Source organism: Nuphar pumila, chromosome 9, assembly GCF_984573655.1.
Source record: "Nuphar pumila chromosome 9, dmNupPumi1.hap1.1, whole genome shotgun sequence".
Classification (NCBI taxonomy): domain Eukaryota; kingdom Viridiplantae; phylum Streptophyta; class Magnoliopsida; order Nymphaeales; family Nymphaeaceae; genus Nuphar; species Nuphar pumila.
Genome location: NC_143257.1, coordinates 41,490,678 through 41,510,073, shown reverse-complemented (window position 1 = coordinate 41,510,073; position 19,396 = coordinate 41,490,678). Strand labels below are relative to the sequence as shown.

The 19,396-nt window shown below is 41.9% G+C and overlaps 1 protein-coding gene across 1 annotated transcript in view; it reads right to left on the bottom strand.

Moving 5' to 3' along the window:
• Window positions 1-451: 451 nt before the first annotated feature.
• Window positions 452-19,396, bottom strand: part of LOC149828571 (Transmembrane proteins 14C) — a 51,755-nt gene continuing 32,810 nt past the window's right edge. Inside the window, exons 5-8 of the mRNA XM_090016890.1 lie at window positions 18,906-19,073; window positions 1,014-1,060; window positions 871-911; window positions 452-787 (exon numbers count right to left, since the gene is read on the bottom strand). Of these exons, the coding sequence (XP_089873016.1) occupies window positions 694-787; window positions 871-911; window positions 1,014-1,060; window positions 18,906-19,073 (350 nt within the window). The 3' untranslated portion in view covers window positions 452-693. The remainder of the gene's footprint in view (window positions 788-870; window positions 912-1,013; window positions 1,061-18,905; window positions 19,074-19,396) is intronic.

Sequence of the window (19,396 nt, the reverse complement as noted above, 5' to 3'; positions counted from 1 at the left end):
AACAAACAGGGGGGATGAGTTAGGGTGTGAAAGCCCAGTTTGGGATGATGAAGCATGGAGATTTGGGCATGAAGGGATTTAAGCATTTCATGTTATTTTAATTTTTCAAGATGAGAACAAATCTCCAACTCAGAATAGCTAAAAGAACTTCATCCGTCTGAAATCACCCCCTTGGCAATGCATTCACTACAGGAATATTAATCAACAAAGCATGGTTACACCAGCCTACCATTGTCTGCAGAAAAAACATGATACAAATGGGGCTTCATTTGAAGAGAATAAATTGGGTCACCTAATTTAGTTTAATCATGTGCTAAATTGATATAGAGTACTTCCAAGACTAATCTTGCAATAATTGTCTTTACTGATGGGTATAAAATGACATATCTATACAGTCAATTCCTGACTTAGCATGAGATATAACCACACTTCATTTTAACTGTGCACCAGATGAATAAAATTAAAATAAGTTATATTTGTTAGCTAAGATGTTACTGAGTTGTATCTCCATTTATTTGAGTGTAAATTTATAGAAGCCCATAATGTACCACACTAGATAAAGCAGGAAAAGAGCACCATATAAATAGAAGTATTTTTTGCTTTAGCGAGTACAAATAAACGCAAAAATGAATGCTTGCTATTTCATTGGAACAAATTTCAACATATTGCAAAGCAGATACCTTATACTAGGTACTAAGTTGAAGTACTTGTTGCCCGCTTCAACCTTTTTGGTGGTGGATTTCCACCCGAAAGCACCACATACAAGTAAAAGCACAGCATTCCAGCACTGGATTTTAAAATAAAAAGTGTCACGTTCAAATCTAGAACAAAGAACAATCACAAACTGGCCTCTTTCCTCAAGAGCATTACCTTGCAATAATGTAAAACCCTGCAGGGAAAACTTTCTTCGTCTGCACCATCATATTTAATCAATATTTTTTTTTAGGATAACCATATTTAATCAATATTACTGTGAAACTTAAAGAAACTAAAAACAAAAGAAGATAACTTACCAAAGCATATATTTGGAATTGCTTTACCAGAAGAGCTATTGCTAAAACTGCATGTTCAAGAAAGAATACTAAATCACGATATGCTTCTGCTAAAGTTGAATCCTATCATGTTAAACCCTCAAATTATTTGAGTATCAATATTTTTCATTAAACAATCTCATGGATTAATGGAAGCCATGTCAGTTTCATGCAAAATTTTTATACATCAACCACAGTCCAATATAATAGAGATGATTCACAAAGAAGCAACGTACGGTTCCCTTACAAGGAGCTGACTGTTTAGCACGTCATCTATAACAAAATTAAATAAAACTGCATAAACGAGATAAGCTTTGTAATGAAATAAGCGGAAAGCAAAAGTACAATGTGCACAAGCACAAATATAAATCTACCAAGGGATAATACAAAGGCACTACACAAGCACAAAGAGCCTAAATGTGCACAAGCACAAGTCCTCAAAAGGACAATACACAATCCAATCAATGGCAAATACATAAGAGCACAAGAGACACTAATGAACACATGCAAAAGAACACAAAAACATAAAATAATAATCTTTTATTGATGTAGAATGCTTAGGAAAAGCATTAACAAAAGGAGGGCACAAGAGGTCCCTTATATACAACAAATGGGGTAAGGGAGGTAGCAAAGAGTCGATGGGATGCTTCCCAACAACTCTATGGACAGAAGTCCATAGTGCCCTTGGTCTTTAGTGAAAAGACCAAAAACGATTAAATTAAAAACAAAAATCTGTCCCTAGAGGACAGAACCTATTACAAGAGAAAAAGACCAATATACCCCTATAGGGCATTACCTATTACAATACCAAGAAAGTATATTATATATACATATAGTTGTATATATACTTGTATACATAAGACAAAAACACACACATTTATATATGTATATATAATTTTAACACCCTCCCTCAAACTGAGGGTGAGTTTACCGAAAGTTTGAAAATACAAAAACAAAAGGAAAGGATCCGAGTCTTCATCGATAATCTTCATCAAATGCTATTATAGGCTATCTCCATCTTCATGATATGATCCATCAAAACAGAATTTTTTTCAACCTATATCATATTGAAGAACCTACAGAGAAAACAAAAACCACAGGTTTCAACTAGACAAAGGAAGATATCATAACTAAATAATTATTGAAAGAAAAAGTTTTAACCCAATAGTTAAAAAATATATTCTCTTGTACGTCTCCCTTCCAGGAACAACGTTCAAATCTCTCGGTCTGTTAAGATGCTTCATCTGCATACATCAATGCACTTCCACTTGACACCTATCATGATGCTAAATGGCTCGTCTCGCCATGACCTTATCTTGGATTCTCAATAGTTCTGTCGCTCCATCCCCGCAGGGACGTCTCAGGCCCCTGCTTGCGGGCATCATCGTCATCCTAGGATCAGGTATGTCAAGTGGAGCCTTCGGAACGTCGACTCCAAGGGCTGAAAGAATTCCCTAGCCTCGCCTGCCCAGCCCAGTACTTACCCAGTGCCTCAGGATCAGGACCTTCGTCCTCCAAAGAGGGAAATCATAGAGTATGGGGTGCGGGGGCAAAAAAGTCAGCAGTGAAGGAGTAGACAACGAGCTTCGCATTGTGAAGCGAGCGAGTTTGCAGCACGAGCTAGGCAGACACTTGATGTTATCTAAAGGTAAAGACTGCTTCATTCGTCATTCCATGCTCTTCATATGTTCTTTTCTTAGGAAGACTCGCCAATGCCCGCTTCAAGAGTAGGCATACAATCTAGACAATACATTGTAGAAGAACCCAACGAATTCGCTGATGAAAGAAGGATCTTTCCCATTGAAGCACAACCCACACCCATGGAGTGCTCTGTGCTGATGGGCGCTCCTTGCGGATAGAAGCCTTTCTTAGCCATATGGGCAATACGCCTGTATAGGCCAGGCCGGCTTTGCCGGATTGAACGAATGTGATGGATGATTTGACTGATCCTACTCTTGCTACGACATTTGCACATTTAGATGCTACTACCGTACTATCAAGAGGATTAGCTGGCAAAGGTATATATCCAGCATTAGATCCTTTAGATTCAATGTCAACTATGCTCCAACCTTGGATCGTTGGCGAAGAACATTACGAAACTGCGCAAAGAGTTAAGCAATCAGACAATGTTCTTCACACTTTTTTGTTCCATTCTGAAGGCCCCCTTCCCCCGAGTCACATGCAGCGCCTCGAAAAGCACAGATGAGCCACATGAAGGGAAACTTGCTTGTGTGGTTCTGGCTGGCATGTTCCGAAGATCTAGAATCTTTGTTACCTTCATTCATTGCTGATTGACCGACTGCGCAGGAAAGGTTTTCTAAGATGAATTGGGGTGTATGAAGTATATTCACATAATTAACCCACTATAGGATACAACCTTATATGTCATTCGCAAGCAGGGCTAGGGCGGCACCGAGAGGGGATAATGACCCCCCGTAACTAAGAAATGAGAATTATTGACCCATATGATCTCATGCTCATAAAGAGGATAAAACTGACAATTTCACACTTCGAGATTGAGCTCGTCAGTGATCTTTTCCATGGTGTCTAGAGAAACCAACTTTGAACATAACATTCATACCCAATGAAAGTTTTGGCAGCATCGCTTCTTATCCCATACAGTCATCTAAAAAATAGTTCTTTATATAGATCCATCAGATTCTAACTGTGTAATCTCCAATTACAGACATTGGTAACCGACCCAAAGCAATTTGATTATAATTTAATTTGTGATGATCGTAGGTGGAAAGATCATATTCTTCAGTCATTGATAAACAGATTGTAGGGCAATACTCTACGCAATTACCATAAAAATATACAGATTTTGAAATCAATACTATAATTAAGCAATTATTTATTTCTAATATTTGTTTCTAATTGCCAAACAAAGATATCAACGGAGGCCGATTCGTCCTATTCAGCACGACCAAGAGGCACTGGATTCTCTTTCAGATAGGCCCTCCCTGAAAGGAGAAGGAAGCCTGAAATGCCAACATATCTAATTCACCGAACACAATAATACCCATTTTAAGTTACATGTATTTAGTTACAAAACAAATATATTTTAAACAAGAAGAACTCAGATTAATTCATATGAAGATAGGATGGTTAAGTTCCCCAACAAAACATAGGAGTGCTATAAACTAAACGATTTATTAAAAGTGAGTCAGATATACACCTTAAGCAATCATTTTTAAGATTTTAGAAACATTAGCAACAATTCAAGCAAGGTACAACAACCATTAAGATAAACACACGAAATATACTTCAAAAATAATTTTTGAAGAATTTTTTTTAAACAATCATATAAAAAAATATATTTTTCAAAGAAACATAAATTTTGATCATAGTATTGTAATGAAGGAGCATGAAGCACATCTGTCAGCTGAAGTAACGGAAAGATGGAAACATTTCCTTGTCCCACAATGGGAGATGAACTCCCATCGGCAAGGACAACCTTATGATGATCACACATGGGGTCTAGCATAGAAAAAAAATTTTGAAGACGCACATAGGTGTCTAGAGGCACCTAAATCAATAACCCATCTACTGCCTTGGTGATTTAATCCTTCACATGCGGAGTAAGCAACATCAGCAATGGGAGTAACTACGTTCGAACTAGAAGGGCGGTGAGACATCAATTTATACTTTGCACGACTAAGAGTGACCGAGTCATTGGAGGAGCCAGTGGGAATTTCCATGTCAAGCTTCGCAACTTGAGCCTTGGACACATTTGATGTCTGAGAAGAAGTAGGGGGTCTACCATTTTTATCCCAACACTTGTCCTCAAGATGTCTCAATTTGCCACAGTAGGTACACTGAAATCTACCTCTTCCTCTTGTACCTCTGTCTCAACCTTTGCGACGCGTATTTAGGAAATTTTCTCTTCCCCAACCTGGGGTGACTACAAGAGTCGATGTTTGTGAATCAGAATGAGTTTGTGGAAGAGTGATAGTCAATCTACTGAGGCGGTTGTAGGCTTCGGAAAGAGTTGGGAGATTCAATCCTGTCAACATCTGAACCTTGGCAACCGCAAATTCAGATGATAGTCCTGTCAGGAATCTTGCAACCATGGTTTTCTTCCTGATGGGACTTTTGCGTGGTACAACATAGGGGCCTGTGTGCATTGAGCCTTTCAAATGCATATTTGACAGATGCATAATATTGGTCCAGCGTCTGATCTCCTTGTTGCAGTTGATAAATCTCCTGCTCGACTTGTAAGATGCGGCTGACATTGGTCTCGTGAGAGTACGTATCTCGAAGGTTGTCCCATATCTCTTTAGCAGTGGTGTAGTAAATAAGTCCATCAGCGATATGAGGCAATATGTTGTTCATCATCCACGACATAACGATGTCGTTATCTTTATCCCATGTGTTGTATTTCCCAGTTTTATCGGGTGGTTCTGATTCTAAAAGAATATTTTTTTCGATGACCAGAAACGGACATCATAAAAGTCTGAGACCACCTCGCATAGTTAGAGTCATCCAGCTTGACAGAGGACCTATACGAAAAAGGGTTCGCAAAGGCTTTATATTCTCCAATTAGCTCCCTTTTTAGATCACCAACTTTAGACAATAGATCAGCCATCTTGACTTAGTCTCAAACAACCACCAGACCTGACTTAGATCTGATCTGGACCAGATCAGGTCTGCGACACGAAAGAAACAGGAAAGCACATCAGATCTGACTCGATCTCCACTTGATTTGATTCCACGACTTCTCTGCATCAGATCTCCACTCGATCTGGTCTTCTCCACGATCCACACGCCACGATCATCTTCAGCCACACGCCACGATCCAGTTAGCAGCAGAAACCCATATACAAACCAGGCTCTGATACCATGTTGAACCAGGCCTGACGATCCTGGTCACTAGATCAAGATCTAGCGACCAGATGACACACACACGCAGCAGAAGGAAACCCAAGAGAAGAAGGAAGAGAGAAAGGAGAGAAAACTCATTTTTTTGTGCATTAGACCTTAATCCCTTCTTAAAGAAATTAGTTAATAACAGGTTACAAAAAGAATCCATCTACTTTTCACTAATTACATACTGCTACCCAAACCGAAAAGATATTTTCTTTCTTAACACCTTTGTTACTTAGTTTATTTAATACTTCAGTATTAGTAATTAGAATTACGCACACTAGTTTTAGATTAATCAATTAGTTAAGTTTAATTAGTTAGTTAAGGTTAGATTGAGTCAGTTTGATTCTTGTTTATTTTCTTTATATAACCAACATTTGTTTCTTTAGAAATAGCTCCTACGTTTGTTTTGTATTTTTCGTGTTTTGCAAAAGGGCTTACGTTGAAAGATAAAAGCGCAATAGCGAGGGATCGTACACGCATTACGAGAAAAAGGCTAGAGTGCTTGAAAAAGAAACCCTACAGATTTTTACTTTTCTTTATTTTTATTTTTGGGGCTAGAGGGTCATTTTATTAATTGGGTTGTAATAAGGCCATTTTATTTTTTTAAACCCTTTGGAGAGGGTAACTCTTGTAATTAGTTTTTTTTATTAGAAAGGCAACAAAATTTGTCTTTGTGTAGGGCACAAAAGTGATTAAACCCGTTCCCTGAGTTCGACCTGGAGTTCACCACTAGTGTGAGCCGGTTTTTATAATTTGATGTACGGTTTACACGAATGATTTTCTTGAAAATATCTTTTAAAATTACTTTATTGAAAAAGTTGCATCATGCACCAATAATAATGGCTATCTAAACTGGCAACAACAGCTACAACCACAAGAGGTGTACATCTCACCCCACAAATGGTTGTAAAACTGCAATCAATACTATCAACTACAACGGTTGCACGTAACCCACCGAAACCACAGTTGTAAAACTGATAAAAACAAAATCTCTTACCCAAGGAAAAAATACCCAAATAAGAGGGAAGAGTAGAGAAAATAAAATAAGCAAAAATACTTGTAACGAACTGATGTCAATAAGCAAGAAGATTTGAAGACAATATTCAAATTAAAGCAATAAATTTTGCAATAATATGATATTTAAGCCATATGGACCAATATGATTGTAAGCAAATAACAATTGTGACATCACTAACAAAGATCGATACGAGCATCCAATAAAAAACAAATACCAAATAAGCAATTTGAGTTATACAACTCAATCATATGACCAGAGGTCAATCAATTGTCACTCGAAGCCAAACAAGTGTCAATACAACACTTATAAACTTGGCAATTTATACTGATAAGAAGATAGAGGTGCATAAATAAGTCACCCCAACAACTAACTCTGGCTCCATAACATCGAAGACAAATAAGCAATTGTGCGATACAACTCACTCATATCATCAGAGGTCAATCAACTGTCAATGAAAGCCAAAACAAGTGCCAATACAACTCACAAATTTGACAATCTATATTGACAAGAAGATAGATGTGTCATCCCAACAACTAACTCTGACTCCACAACACCGAGGTGCACACAACTCACCTCGAAAAGGCCAAACAATAATAATGGATGTATCGAATAGAAGAGTGGTGGACTAAGTCAAACAAAGAGGCAAAAAGGAAATTCTTCAAAGACACGTTCTAAAGAACAAAAACCGATTTGACAAAAAAATTCAAATCAAGTGAACAAGAGTTCGAATCCTCAAATAAGTTTAGTAAAAACATCGATTAAATGCAATCATATGATGTAACGCCTCAAAATTTTCAACTTATAAATTTTGAAAACATTTAGAGAAAACCTTTCAAATTTCAGGGTTTGGTTTTAAAGACGTCAGCAGAAGCAATTTCTTTTTAAAAAGGAAAATAAGTTGACAATTATGGGCACGTTAGCTTACAAACCAACCTTATCCACAAAAAATAGCCAAGACGCCAGCAAAAATATGGTGATCTCGAGCCATGTTGCATCGCGTCATCGGACGTCTGTAAAGTACTACTAGCCACATGCTCATGAAATAGGTCAGTTTCATAACAAACTGGTAGGTGCACAAATAGACAATGTAGAATAAATAAAGTAGGCCATCACAAGATAAGCAATTTATTTCATTGAAAGCAGTAGTAACATTTGTAATTGAAAGAAATTAAATCTGAGCAACATATGAAAAAAGCATCTAAACTGAAGAAAAGAAACAACACAAGATATAAGCAATATTATGTGCAGTTAACTAGCACGGTTAACTAATTAATACAAGTAAAGAACTATATAAATAGTTAAACTAACAAGTGTAATGCCACAACAGGCATGAACAATTCAACTAGCAATAAGAACGGGTTAATATATGTTTCAATATTAGTTGGTCTTGCGGGTATGCACAAGACATCAAACGTAGAAACAACCGAGACCAGTTTGGGGGTTTATTATACTATGTGTTTTATGATACCCCGGGTGTCTGACTGAGTCTGCTCCTAAGGGAACGGCTAGTAACCAAGAGAGAATTCCTCAAAGGCCACTTGTTCCAAATGATGCATCCAACTTTTGCAGAATTGTTGATCTAACTTTTGTAGCCCCTTTTCCCCTAACTCCGATGACTGAGGAAGCCGAGTCTTTTGCCCGTAACTGTCATTAATGGCCTATCCATCAGAGTTTTTGTACATTTTTGTGCTCTCTCTTGACTGGAGTCAGCGGTTCGAATGGGTACGTCAGGTGTTAGTTAACTGAAGACCCGTTCTGCATGCTTTGGTCTTTCAACCAACTCGAGCATCTTGCCTATGAAGGCGAATCATCACCATTTATGTGATCTCAACATTGTGTTATTTGCAGGCATCGAGGTTGCCACAACCCCACCATCCAATCATCGTAACACCAGTGTGACGTACTTGTCTATAAGTACGACCGTACCTTTCTGATAGTACGACTACGACGAAAGGGGAACGTTCAATATGTTGTAATTCATTTGGTTTAATCTTGACATGCATAGCTCTTTGAGCATTTGCCCTGTGGAGGCGAACATCATTATCTTTATTTATTTCAACTGAGTGCTTATTGTCCAGCTCGAGGTGCCCAACGACCTCCCATACTAATCATTGTAGTGAACATACCGTACCTATCAAAAAAGGTTCGATGATGACAGTAGATCATGAGTTTCACGAAGGATAACCCCAACATTGGGTTTCGTATGACAAAATCAATAATATAACTTGGCATGTACAATCACTACGAAACATGGAAATCTCAACCAAGTCTTGGGATCGTCGTGAATTTAATCATTCCTTTTGAGTAACCAACTTGGGGTACAATTAGTTGCATCTAGCAACGCACAGATGGAACACAAGCTAGAACTAATATTAGCAAATCTAAGCATATGCAATACGCCAGCAACAAGAAGCAAGTAAAGGAAATTAATAGCAGAAAACTAACTGCAGAACTAATCTATGCATGTAGAATATGGCAACTACAGAAAGCATATAATAAAAACAACTAAAGAACATAAGTCATATAAGTATCATCTATCATTATCTCAATTTCTTAAATCTTTATTTAATTCATCCAGAGTCCTCGTGCAACTTTCCCTTACCTCGGGAGGTTGCGACACTGCGTGAGCCTACGAGTGTAGGTGATGCGAAGCTCGGGTCGTGGAGCACGAGTGGGATCCGTCGTGCAAACTGCAAACAATTAAAAGTGATTATTAAAATGCAAAAAGCATTGACTGAGTTGGGGTCGACTCCATGTGGTGGAAGCAGGGGGAAGCATGAGTGGGTCCTACCCGACTAACCCGAAAGCTGAGGTTAAACTGACCTCAAAACGACGCAACATAAGGTATTGAACTTGCAACGTTCCGACACATGGAGATGTGCACTAACCACTCCTCCTGCCAAATAAGCGGAGACCCCGATGGTTGACAGAAAGAGGTGAAGGCAGGGGCTTCGCCCTTACCTGCCTATCGAAGAACAAATAGGCAGGGGCATCGCCCCTATCGAAAACGGAAGGAGAGGGCTCGACCCCTCTCTTGCTAAAAGAGGGCGCAAGGAGGGGGTTTGGTCCCTCCCCTGCCAACAGGGAGGGAGGGGAGGCGCGGCAAGGGGCTGTCGACCTCTCAATGTACGCAGAAGAAAGGGGGAGAGCACGGTAGGGGCCGTCGGCTCTCCAGCAGCCAAAGAGGAAGAAGGGAAGGCCACTGGCCTCCTATCGACCTCCCACAAACCAAGAGAGAGGGGGGGGGAAAGCGCGGCAAGGGGGGGGGGCCGCCTGCCTCGTGTCGGCCTCCCGGCGAGCGCAAGGGAAGAAGAAGAACAGAGGGAGAAGAAGAGAGAAGAAAGGGAGGGCGTACTTGTGAGGGAAGGTGGGTTGGCGTCGACGGCGGCCGATGTCGTGAGCACTGCCACACGCAGGGAGGGCGGAGACGAGAGGGAGGCGAGAGAGGAGGAGCGCAGGGGTGAGGGTTTCCCCCTCACCCTTGCGTGCTTTTAAAGGCATGGGAGGGGGTGCGCAATTCGAGAAACCCCAAAGGGGTTTCTTTTTTTTTTCTAGAGAGGGGAGGTGTGGAGGCTCGCGGTTGCGCGTGGGTAGGGGAGGAGGGTTTTAACGAAACCCTCGTCCCAGGTTTGCTTAACCCTAGCGGGTCCGGGTCGGATCCAGATCCGACTCGGATTCGATTTTTTTTTTAATCGCATCCTATGTCATAGGGACTCGGCAAACTAGGTGCCACACCCGCGTCGACGCGATGCGGGTGCGGCACCGGGTGCCGTCAACCCGACCTTGGGTGCAGTCAACGCACCTAGAGTCATTTGTGTCTAATTTTTAGACTTTAAAAAAATTACGCCAGATGAAATTTGCCCTAATCCTCCTTTCCTCTCCTCCTGAAGCCTTTGTCGTCGACCGCTCTGCCTCTGCTCTCTTCCTCAAGTACGCTCTCTCCTCTCTGACTCCCTCTGCTCTCCTCTTTGACCCCTCCCCTACACAAAGTGGGCGCAGGGAGGGGGCTCGGCCCCTCCCCTGCCAACAGGGAGCATAGGGAGGGGGATCGACCCCTCCCCTACACAAAGAGGGAGGACAGGGAGGAGGCTCGGCCCCTCCCCTGCACACAAAGTGCATAGGGAGGGAGCTCGGCCCCTACCCTGCACACAAAGAGCGCAGGGAGGGGCTCGGCCCCTCCCCTGCCAACAAGAAGTGCAGGGAGGGGGCTCGACCCCTCCCCTGCACAAAGAGGGCGCAAAGAGGGGGCTCGGCCCCTCCCCTGCACACAGAGAGGGCAGGGAGGGGCTCGGCCCCTCCCCTGCCAACAGGGAGCGCAGGGAGGGAGCTCGACCCCTCCCCTACACAAAGAGGGAGGACAAGGAGGGGGCTCGGCCCCTCCCCTGCACACAGAAAGCGCGAGGAGGGGGCTCGATCCCTGCACAAATTATATATAATATCTATAAAAAAAATTGCCGCACCCCCGCACCCATGTGACATAGGGTGTTACATATGACAAGATAAAATGTCCACCAATGAGAGTCTTCAACAAGAATGTTTACCAATAGATACAAAATAGACAAGTACAAAAGGCACACTTACAAAGCCTACAAAGGGCATACACAAAGAAGGCGCTCAAAATTCATAAATTTTATTAATACGCCGTATGCAAAACAACATAATACATAAATCCCATGTGATATAACATGATGTAAAAACATGTAAGATAACATTCACAAAGGAGCCATGAGTCCAAAAAAAATCTCTCACAAGGCACAAACCATTCAAGTGCAATAAAAACGTCTCGCAAGAGACAAGAACACAAGCCACAAAGGGGCACAACCACAAGGGCCAAGGGAACAAAACATGCATAAAGAAAAAGCATTATAATTGTTCCCTTGCGACTTACATTGTACAGTTGCGCTTAGAGTCTGTTTTGCTTTTGTTGAGTCTGATGTAAGTTGCCCGATTCAGGTGAATCAATACCCCGAAGGGGCAGCCCGTATACTTGAACTGTAATAGCCTGCGGGCAAAATTGTGAATAAAGTAAATTCGTTGAGCTTTCTTTTGTTCACCCTCGTTGTGATTGGTTCTTATGATTGCAATTTCTCTCCCTCTATTCTCTCTTGCTCTCTTGCACTCTGATTACAAGCTTCCGCGACCGGCAAGCGAGTTGAGAAGTAGGCTTGCGGCGGTGAGGAGGGATTGTCGCGCCGCGCTGGCCTATTGAAGGAAACAGGCCCGTGACAAGTGGTATCAGAACCAGTTCTCGTGCTGGGGAAGGGACTCTGGAGTCGGTGTCAACAGATATGCCGACAGGCTGCGATTTGTGAGCAAAACATCGTGGCGCCTTATCAAAACTTGCGCAATACCAAAGGCAAGGCAGTTGTCGAAACTGAGGAGATGAGTTCACCTCGGGGCCAAGAACAGTTGGTTGCAAATGTTAACAAGCTGGTGAAAGATGTGACTTCACATGAGGAAACAATTTCACGCGCATGTGAATCATTCAGTAGACTGAATGATGTGGTGACAAGCCTGCAAGAGCAGGTAAACTTACTAATAGGGCATGGCCGACTTGCAGACTGAAGTAGGGGAGCTTCAGTTGAAGAACCATACGTTGCAGCGGACGGTGACCCTAAATGGCGGAAATGGTGAGAGGCCATCAAGGATTGATATGCCAAGACCCGCGAAATTCAATGATTCTCGTGACAGCAAGGTCATTAAGAACTTCTTGTTCCAAGTAGAAGACTACTTGGATATCCAGAATGTGACCCTTGAAGATCTAAAGATTAAGGCTGCAGCGGCCTTACTTGATGGAGATGCTATCACTTGGTGGAGGCGAAAGCGCAACGATATGGAGAGGGGTCAATGTGTGATAGACACCTTTGACGACTTCAAAATTAAGTTGCGCAACTATTTTATGCCAAGAAATGCGCAGAGGCAGGCGTACCGAATGGTTCGTGAACTCAAACACTCTGGTTCGTTGCAAGACTATGTTAGAACGTTTCAGAAGCTTATGTTGGAGATACCTAACATGCCAGAAGACGATATGCTCAACTAGTTCATTGTGAGACTTCAGCCATGGGCACAGTCTGAAGTGGAAATGAGCAACCCCCGTATTTTGGAAGATGCATATATGGCGGCCGAGCGCTTAGTTGACACTCAACGCAAGTCTTTCACCCCATCAACCAAAGTTGGGAAGAAAACTGACCACGGAGGCAAGAAGGATGAGCAGCGCAATGATAAAGGTGAGGTGTCGACACGCCATCAATCCGAAAAGAAACAGAACTTCACAAAGCATAACAACAGCAACAAGGGTGCGGTTGTGACATGTTGGTTCTGTGACGATAGACATATCGTCAGGCAGTGCCCAAAGCGCCTCGTAAAGGACAACGGGCAAGCCAATGCTACATAGGAAGAATGCAGTGATACTGAATACAGTAACACTCAAGTGATGCAACCAAGGATGGGGGCCATGCGATTGATTAACGCGGCTAGAAGTTGCGCGGCTAAGAACATGCAGGTCAGTAAGGAACTTATGTACTTGGAAGTCATTATGAATGGAAAGTCTATTTCAGCAATGATATACTATGGGGCCACACACAACTTTGTCTCGCGGGAAGAGGCAGAACGGTTGGGCTTGAAGCTTGGGCCAAAGTAGAGGACCATCAAGGCGGGAAACTCTTAGGCCAAGCCCATCCTTGGCGAAGCAAGAGATGTGGCTACTCAAGTGGGAAGTTGGGTCGGCAATGCCAACCTCTCTGTGGTGCCCCTGGACGATTTCAAGGTGATTTTGGGTATGGAGTTTCTGCGAAGCCAGAATGTTATGATGTTGTCAAAGTTTAACACGTTGACGATCATGGGGTCAGACGTGTCCCACATAGTGCAGTGCCTTACGCAGAAAGGCAAGTCTTCGGTGTTATCGGCAATGCAGCTGAAGAAGGGTGTCAAGCATGGGGAGCAGACATTCTTAGTTGCAGTGCGCGCAGAAGAAGGGAAGTTAGAAGCAGCAATGTCGTCGACCCTAGCCCCACTATTGGAGAAGTTTCGGGGGGTAATGCCTCCGGAATTGTCGAAGCGTCTTCCACCAAGACGTGAGGTCGACCACAAGATTGAGTTGACCCCGGGAGCGAAGCCCCCCGCAATGATTTTATACTGTATGAGGTCAGTTGAGCTGAAGGAACTATGCAAGCAACTACACGAGATGTTGGACACAAGCATTGTTCGTCCATCAAAAGCCCCATTTGGTGCCCCAGTCCTTTTTCAGATGAAACATGATGGCTCCAAACGGTTATATGTGGATTACCGTACTTTAAACAAGGTCACGATGAAGAACAAGTACTCATTGTCACTGATAGCGGACTTGTTCGATCAGCTAGACAGTGCCTGTATATTTTTCAAGCTAAATCTGCGATCGGGTTACTGGCAGGTGAAGATTGCTGAAGGTGATGAGCCGAAGACAACTTGTGTCACTCGCTATGGTGCTTACGAATTCCTAGTAATGTCATTCGGGTTGACAAATGCTCCAGCTATGTTCACGACTTTAATGAACCAGATCTTCTACCCTTACTTAGACAAGTTTGTGGTAGTCTACCTGGATGATATCGTGATCTACAACAGCAACATAGAGGAACATGTCGAGAACTTGCGAACAGTGTTTCAGGTGTTGAAGGAGAATGATCTTTGTGTCAAACAAGAGAAGTGTCTCTTCGGGTAGGAGGAGATCAGCTCCCTTGGCCACGTTGTGGGACGTGGTGTGCTGCGTATGAATGGGCAGAAGATAAGGGCTATCCAGGAATGGGTTCCGCCAAGCAAAGTGTCAGAATTGTGGTCATTCCTCGGTTTGGCAAACTATTATCGGCATTTCATCGAAGGTTATTCCCTTATTGTTGCACCCCTCACAGATTTATTAAAGAAGAATCGGGTATGGCTCTGGACAGGAGCGTGCCAAGATGTCTTCGATGGCTTGAAGAAAGCCTTACTGAGGGAGTCAGTGTTGCGACTGCCTGATCATTCGAGACTCTTTGAAGTCCACACGGATGCCTCAGACTTTGCCATTAACGAAGTTATTATGCAAGATGGTCATCTGATCGCATATGAGAGTCGCAAACTGAAAGATGCAGAGAGGCGTTACACAGTGCATGAATGTGAGATGACTGCCATTCTATATTGCCTCAAGACCTGGCGGCACTACCTCTTTGGTGTTGAGTTCGTCGTCAAGACAGACAATGTGGCCACGAGCTATTTTCAGACGCAGAAGAAGTTGACGCCTAAACAAGCTCGATGGCAGATGTTTTTGGCTGAGTTCGACTTTGCCTTGGAGTACAAGGTTGGAAAGACCAATGTTGTGGCGGATTCCCTGAGCCGTAGGGCTGAACTGGCGGCTGCGCGCGCGGAGCCTTCTGAAGTGCACTTGGAGGGCGCATTGCTGAGCCGCATCCGCAAAGGTACGCAGCAGGATTTGACTACACAACACCTTGTTTTTCTAGTGCAGGCAGGGAAGACTCGGTGATTTTGGCTACAGGATGGCCTACTCGTAACAAAAGGGGGACGCATCTTCGTGCCGCGGTGGGGAAGTCTTCGCCAAGAACTACTTAAGGAGTGCCATGATATACTATGGGCCGACCATCCTCGTCAGGAGCGGACCTTAGCACTCCTTGAGCGCGGCTACTATTGGGCGCAGATGAGAGACGACGTTGAGGGGTATGTGCGGACATGCCTCATCTGCGAGCAAGATAAGGGAAAAACCAGAAGGCTGTCGGTCTCCTTGAGCCTCTACCAATTTCAGAACGTCCTTGGAATAGCATCTCTATGGACTTTATTGTTAGTCTGTCAAAGGTAGAGGGTCTCAGTTCTATTTTGGTTGTGGTGGATCGTTTCTCAAAGTATGACACATTTATCTCAGCTTTCAATGAGTGACGTGCAGAGAAGACTGCAGAGTTGTTCGTAAAGCGTGTGGTGAAGCACTGGAGCATACCAAAGAGCATTGTGAGTGATCGCGATGCTCGCTTCACTGGCAAGTTCTGGCGTGAAATATTTCGGCTACTTAGCTCTGATTTGTTGTTTTCAACAAGCTTTCATCCTCAGACATAGCACATCAACGGGATATTGAGCAGTACCTTAAGCACTTTGTTAGTGCCAATCAGAAAAATTGGGTGAAGCTACTTGATGTGGCACAGTTTTGTTATAATCTGCAGAAGAGCGAGTCTTCAGGCTACAGCCCGTTTGATATAGCCACGGGGCAGTAGCCACTGACCCCGCACACTCTTGCCGCACAAGAAAAGGGAAGGTCATCTTTCGCCTATCAATTTGTTTGCGACTGGCACGAGCAGAATGAGTTGGCGAAGGCATTCTTACACAAGGCGACAAAGAGAATGAAGAAGTGGGCGGACAAGCATCGTCGGCCCGCAGGGTTCCAAGTTGGAGACCAAGTGTTGGTGAAGCTATATCCTAGTCGTACAGGCATCTTCCGCAGGCGACACCGCGGACTGCTCAGAAAGTATGAAGGACCCTTCACCATCACAAAGAAGGTGGGCAAGCTGGCATACAAGCTGGAGTTGCCCCCAAACTTCAAGGTGCACCCGGTGTTTCACGTGTGCAACCTCAAGCAGTTCCATCAGGATGATAGAGACCCGAAACGCAGTGTGCCACGGCGCGCTCCCATCATGCAGAGGGCCCCGGCAACACAACGGGCCGAAAATCACCTCAGTCAGATTCTTCGCCACAAGGTCAACTACTTAAGGGAGGCGAAGAAATACTTAGTGTAGTGGGAGGAAACAGCGGAACCAACGTGGGAGTCTGCATTCCGAATGAACAACCACTACTTGACTGAAGTCAGAGTTTACCACGAAACAGATGGCGCCGAGGACGGCACATGATTTAAAGAGGGGAGCATGTTCCCTTGTGACTTACATTGTACAGTTGCGCTTAGAGTCTGTTTTGCTTTTGCTGAGTCTGATGTAAGCTGCCCGGTTCAGGTGAATCAATACCCCGAAGGGGCAGCCCGTATACTTGAACTGTAATAGTCTGCGGGCAAAATTGTGAATGAAGTAAATGCGTTGAGCTTTCTTTTGTTCACCCTCGTTGTGATTGCTTCTTGTGATTGCAATTTCTCTTCATCTATTCTCTCTTGCTCTCTTGCACTATGATTACAAGCTTCCGTGATTGGCAAGCGAGCTGACAAGTAGGCTTGCGGCGTTGAGGAGGCACCGTCGTGCCGCGCTACCCATTGAAGGAAATAGGCCCGTGACAATAATATCCAAAGAGCAATATGATCTTATAGATCTAATGCATGGCAAGATACACTACAAGACTATGCATTACAAATCTAACCAAGGTAAGAATATGAATGTCATGTATAACGAGAGCATATCAAAATCTTCTAAAATGCTCGCGCATAAAAGTATTCTTATAATATATATTTTTAAATGAGACTACAAATAACTTTACACAAGATCATTTAAAAGTATGCAACTCTCAAAATGAAAGGACGTCAATTTGACATTTATAACCACGAAGTGTTCGAATAAAGCATCTAAGTGTGAAGAACGCATAAACTCAAAAAAAACACTAGATCATATCACATACTTACATATTAAATAAAGAGATTTATAAAAGCACACACATGCATAAATATTATTTCACAAGATAATATAAGCCTTATGAAAACATTTTAATAAATTAGCATAAATATGAATGCAATTTAAATCTAACAATAATTTTGAAAAGAATATTTCAAAAAAGTTTTAAGGAATAACAAATGATTTTTCAAATGAGAAAAATGAGTGGTTTTCTCATGCATAATGCATGAGATAGACAACTCAAGTAAAAATAACTAAAAGATTTAAGATACGTGTAGAGTCAAGATCTCCCTTGAATCCAAGTCATACATCAGATCATTATTTTTTCATGAGGTACGAATCCAAACCAAGGAGTCCCAAAAACCCAAAGAGGCAAAATACCAAGAAAAAATTCTTGGCTCTGATACTATGTAATGAAATAAGCGAAAAGCAAAAGTGCAATGTGCACAAGCACAAATATAAATCCACTAAGGGATTATAGAAAAGCACTACACAAGCACAAAGTGCAAACAATCGGTAAAAAGAGCCTAACATGCACCAACACAAGTCCTCGAAGGGACAACACACAATTCAATCAATGGCAAATACATAAGATCACCAGAGACACTAATGAACACATGCAAAAGAACACAAAAATAAAATTATAATTTTTTATTGATGTAGACTATATAAATAGAACAAAAATAAAATAATAATCCATAATGCCCTTGATCTTCAGTGAAAAGACCAAAAACAATATAAATAAATAAAAAATAAAAAATGTTCTCTAAAGGACAGAACATATTACAAGAGGAAAAGACCAAAATGCCCCTAAAGGGCATTATCTATTATAATACCAAAAAAGTATATTACATATACATGTATATATATATATACTTATATACATAAGACAAAAATACATACACATTTAAATATATATATATATATATATATATATTACCAAACCTTCTCAAAATTCCTAAATGAAATAGAGAATAGAATTAGGATAACCTCAGAAAGAAGGTCCTGCAAACATCCACCAACAAAAGATCCAACATGAAAAAATTAAAGTTGAGAAAAAGTATGTAGGATGTGTATGCCTGTAGTGTCCAACATGTTCATGTGTGCATGCATGTGTTATTGTATGCATCTAGCTATCTGTTAAACTGAGATGAACACCATGTGTGCCACTTTGTGTGGGCATTATGCAAAGACGCATGTGTTTAACTTCAATAACTCTAGTCCGGTACTCCCAGTTGTTGGGTAACTTTTAAGAGCCTTTACCAAACACCATTTTCTGGGGAAGAATATAGAGCTCATATAGTTCAATTTTTATTTAAATTGCATTACATTAATATTAGCAACTTATGCTTGTTACATATAACAATAGGGAACACAATGACATCTACGAAAAGGTGTATCCAATTATTTATCAGAAAAATATGGTACCTGATTGGCCCAAAATAAAAGGCAAGCTAGATTTGCCTTGCCTCCATACTTTTAAGCTGTAATAGCTCAAGGCTAGTAAAGCACCTCCAAAGAGTAATCCATTCAAAAGAGTTGCACGGTTCCCAGAAAACAGAAACCCAACTACCCCACCACTTAATACAATGCCACCTGCAGTGAAATAAACACAATTCAGATTATATGCACTTGAATAATAGGTTCCAAGTTCCAACAATGTTCTAAGAAGCATACAAGCAACAAAACCTGAATTACAAACAACAAAGGGAAGATTCCACAAAGCTATGCATCAGAAAAAGGGATAGGTCAAGCAAACAATCATGAAGGCAAATACATGGATAGAAGCAGATGTTAGAAAATGTAATCCAAAAAAGAGACCATCATATGAAAAGAACAACCATTCAAAAAGCATATTAGCTTGAAGAATACACCACCTAGAATCAAGATCCTGTCAAATTTAATTACTTTATTCTAGT